The sequence below is a fragment of the Odontomachus brunneus genome, unplaced genomic scaffold, assembly GCF_010583005.1.
Source record: "Odontomachus brunneus isolate Ranch 3 - 2012 unplaced genomic scaffold, Obru_v1 Obru_scaffold_003, whole genome shotgun sequence".
NCBI lineage: Eukaryota > Metazoa > Arthropoda > Insecta > Hymenoptera > Formicidae > Odontomachus > Odontomachus brunneus.
In genome coordinates this window covers 2,113,786-2,116,440 of record NW_022639453.1, presented here as the reverse complement: position 1 = coordinate 2,116,440, position 2,655 = coordinate 2,113,786, and the positions used below count along the sequence as shown (strand labels likewise).

Genomic DNA, 2,655 nt, shown 5'->3' with positions numbered 1-2,655 from the left:
TAATCACTGACCGCTCACTGATCAGCTGTGTTTTCTGAACGCAGCCATTGACATTACGCGATCATAGGGAAATTTCCAAGTGAACAATGGCTTCTTATAATATGAATATTGTACTCTTGAAATAAAAAAAACATACGATGATTTTACACGGTATATACAGAGCGTATTCAAATTTTATCTATTTTTGTTTACAATTTTTTAACGCCATATTTCTTTTGAGCAGTATATATTGAACTAAAAGACTCGCAAGACCGATTCTCGCATTTTCTTTAATCGTATCCTCGCACGCATTCCGTTTATAAAAATTAACAAAATACTGGCACTCGTGTTTATTCATATGGTTTAAATAAAGCAATATTGATTTTTATAATTTGAATAATTGATTTTAACTAACAATATTTTTGTATCTTCTTTGTCTAAGATATAAGTATAATATACATAGAGAGAATATTGAGAGATAATATAATGAGAGAGTATTGTGCTCTTATTTATATAAATAGTTTTCAATTTTACTATATTTTCTATACTGAGAGAAAAAATAAATTAAATGTAACTAACACACACACACACACACACACACACACACACACATATATATATATATATATATATATATATATATATATATAGAATCATTAATAAATAATCATTTCGTTAAGATATTTGAGTACTCACATCATCCATTTCTTTTTAATAATGTTAGAAGCAAGAAAACGCATGCTAAAAATTCTTGTCAAGATATATCCATAAAATGACACTTGCGATCAATTAAGAGCACACGATTAAACACACCTTAATATATTTAGTGTACTTTCCTTACACTCTAATCAATAAATAATCGTAAAATTAATATGACAGAATAATAAGAAAATTAGATTAAAAAAGAAAATTGTCAAGTTAATTTTATGCTTATTTATTAATCGTTAGAAAGTAAAAAAATGTTCGGGATATTTTTGAAGTCATTTCAAAAGAGTGAGTCTAATGTAATATTTGAGATTTTCGCGGTGTTCATGAATATTAAATTTGGTTTCCGGGTTTGAACCGCGTAGATTTTTCTTTGTCTGATTCCGACGTTTCACGAACATTTCAGTCCGCTTCATCAGGCAAGAACAATCCGATGCTAGAGAGTCTAATGTATCAGAATGAAATATTCCCTGAATATTTCTCAGATATACCTTACAGATAGTTTAGAAAATAATTATTACTTGAATTAATACTATATTAATCAAGAAGTTTTCTTCAGCATAGAATTTATCTTGCTGAGGAAGCTTAGTAAATTATTTAATAATAGATTTCAGTTCCTAAAATATAAACACACCGAATATGAAGCGGAGGAATAATAAATTACGGCAGATTGTCGATATTACAAAATTCTATGCAGTAAATTTTACTATAAAATTCTCTCCATGTATAAAGGCCTTCTGCAAGATGACAAGGAAGATACAAAACGACAGATTGTAATTATTAAACGTGTGGCTAATTTATACAGATTGTGCACCTGATAAAAAATGCACGAAGCCGTCCGCATACCGCGGCTATCGGCGACGGCGGTAACGACGTGTCAATGATACAAGAGGCGCACGTGGGATTCGGGATATTGGGAAAAGAAGGTCGTCAGGCTTCCATGTCGGCTGACTTCGCCTTCTCGAAATTTATGTATCTGAAAAAGGCGTTGCTGGTGCACGGTCACTGGTACTACCAGCGCATCAGCATCTTTTCGCAATATTTCTTTTATAAAAACTTGATCTTCATGACGCCGCAAGTATTATATGGCCTGCATAATGGATTCTCTACGCAAGTAAGAATATCATCTTATGAAAAAAAAAAGAAAAATGTGCTAGTAGTTATATTTTCGGAAGGAACCTTCAGGTTTTTGTGTCTTTTCATTGTAGGAACTTTATGACAGTATGTTCTTGATGTTGTTCAACATGATATTCACGACGCTTCCAATACTACTGTATGGATTATTCGAGCAAAACTACAGTGCGGAAAAACTCATACAACATCCGTACCTGTACAAACTAAATCGAAATAATTATTTAATGTCGAGACAACAGTTCATGATATGGATGCTACTAAGTGCGTAATTGTAGAAAGATCAATGAGTATTTATAAATACAGCCAAATGTAAATGATAAAAAGAAACATTAACGACTGTGATTTATTGTCGCCGTTATTCTTTTTAGGCATATGGCATACGTGTGTGATATATTTTGTAGTATACTCTCTCACGCTCACCAATTCCGCATATTTATATGACAACACAACGGTTGGACAATGGACTTTTAGCACTAATATTTTTCATCTAGTCGTTCTAATAGCGAATGTTCAGGTGTGTATTAACGTCATCGCCGTGAGAATATCGGCGAGTAGCTTAACAATCTTATACAACGATAATATGATTTCAGATATTGCTACGTAGTTCCTACTGGACGTCGTGGTTTGTTCTAAGCGTAGTGCTGTCCCAATTAACATTCTTCTTATTCACGTTTAGTTACTCGTTGGTAAAAAAGTAAGTGAGCATTTTACAATGTCGAGAATTATCTATGATAAATTATAATTATCCTGATGGAAAAAATTTGCTGAAAATACAAAAAAATCGTCTAAAAGAGAAATTAAAGTTATTAAAAAGTCACTGAAAACATTTTATGATGA

General features: G+C 31.8%; 1 protein-coding gene across 1 annotated transcript; it reads left to right on the top strand.

Annotated features, from left to right (window-relative positions):
• The first annotated feature begins 625 nt into the window (after positions 1–625).
• On the top strand, positions 626–2,655 carry LOC116844015 (probable phospholipid-transporting ATPase IF). The gene is made up of 4 exons (XM_032815076.1): positions 626–1,798; positions 1,893–2,079; positions 2,187–2,332; positions 2,409–2,655. The coding sequence occupies exons 1-4, from the start codon at positions 1,565–1,567 to the stop codon at positions 2,514–2,516; spliced, it is 675 nt and encodes a 224-aa protein (XP_032670967.1). The 5' UTR covers positions 626–1,564; the 3' UTR covers positions 2,517–2,655.

Excerpts from the sequence above, each read along its gene's own strand:
- LOC116844015 (XM_032815076.1), top strand. The coding sequence starts at position 1,565 with ATGATACAAGAGGCGCACGTGGGATTCGGGATATTGGGAAAAGAAGGT. Across the intron at positions 2,080-2,186 it reads CATGATATGGATGCTACTAA|GCATATGGCATACGTGTGTG; the intron begins GTGCGTAATTGT and ends TATTCTTTTTAG. Across the intron at positions 2,333-2,408 it reads TTCTAATAGCGAATGTTCAG|ATATTGCTACGTAGTTCCTA; the intron begins GTGTGTATTAAC and ends ATATGATTTCAG.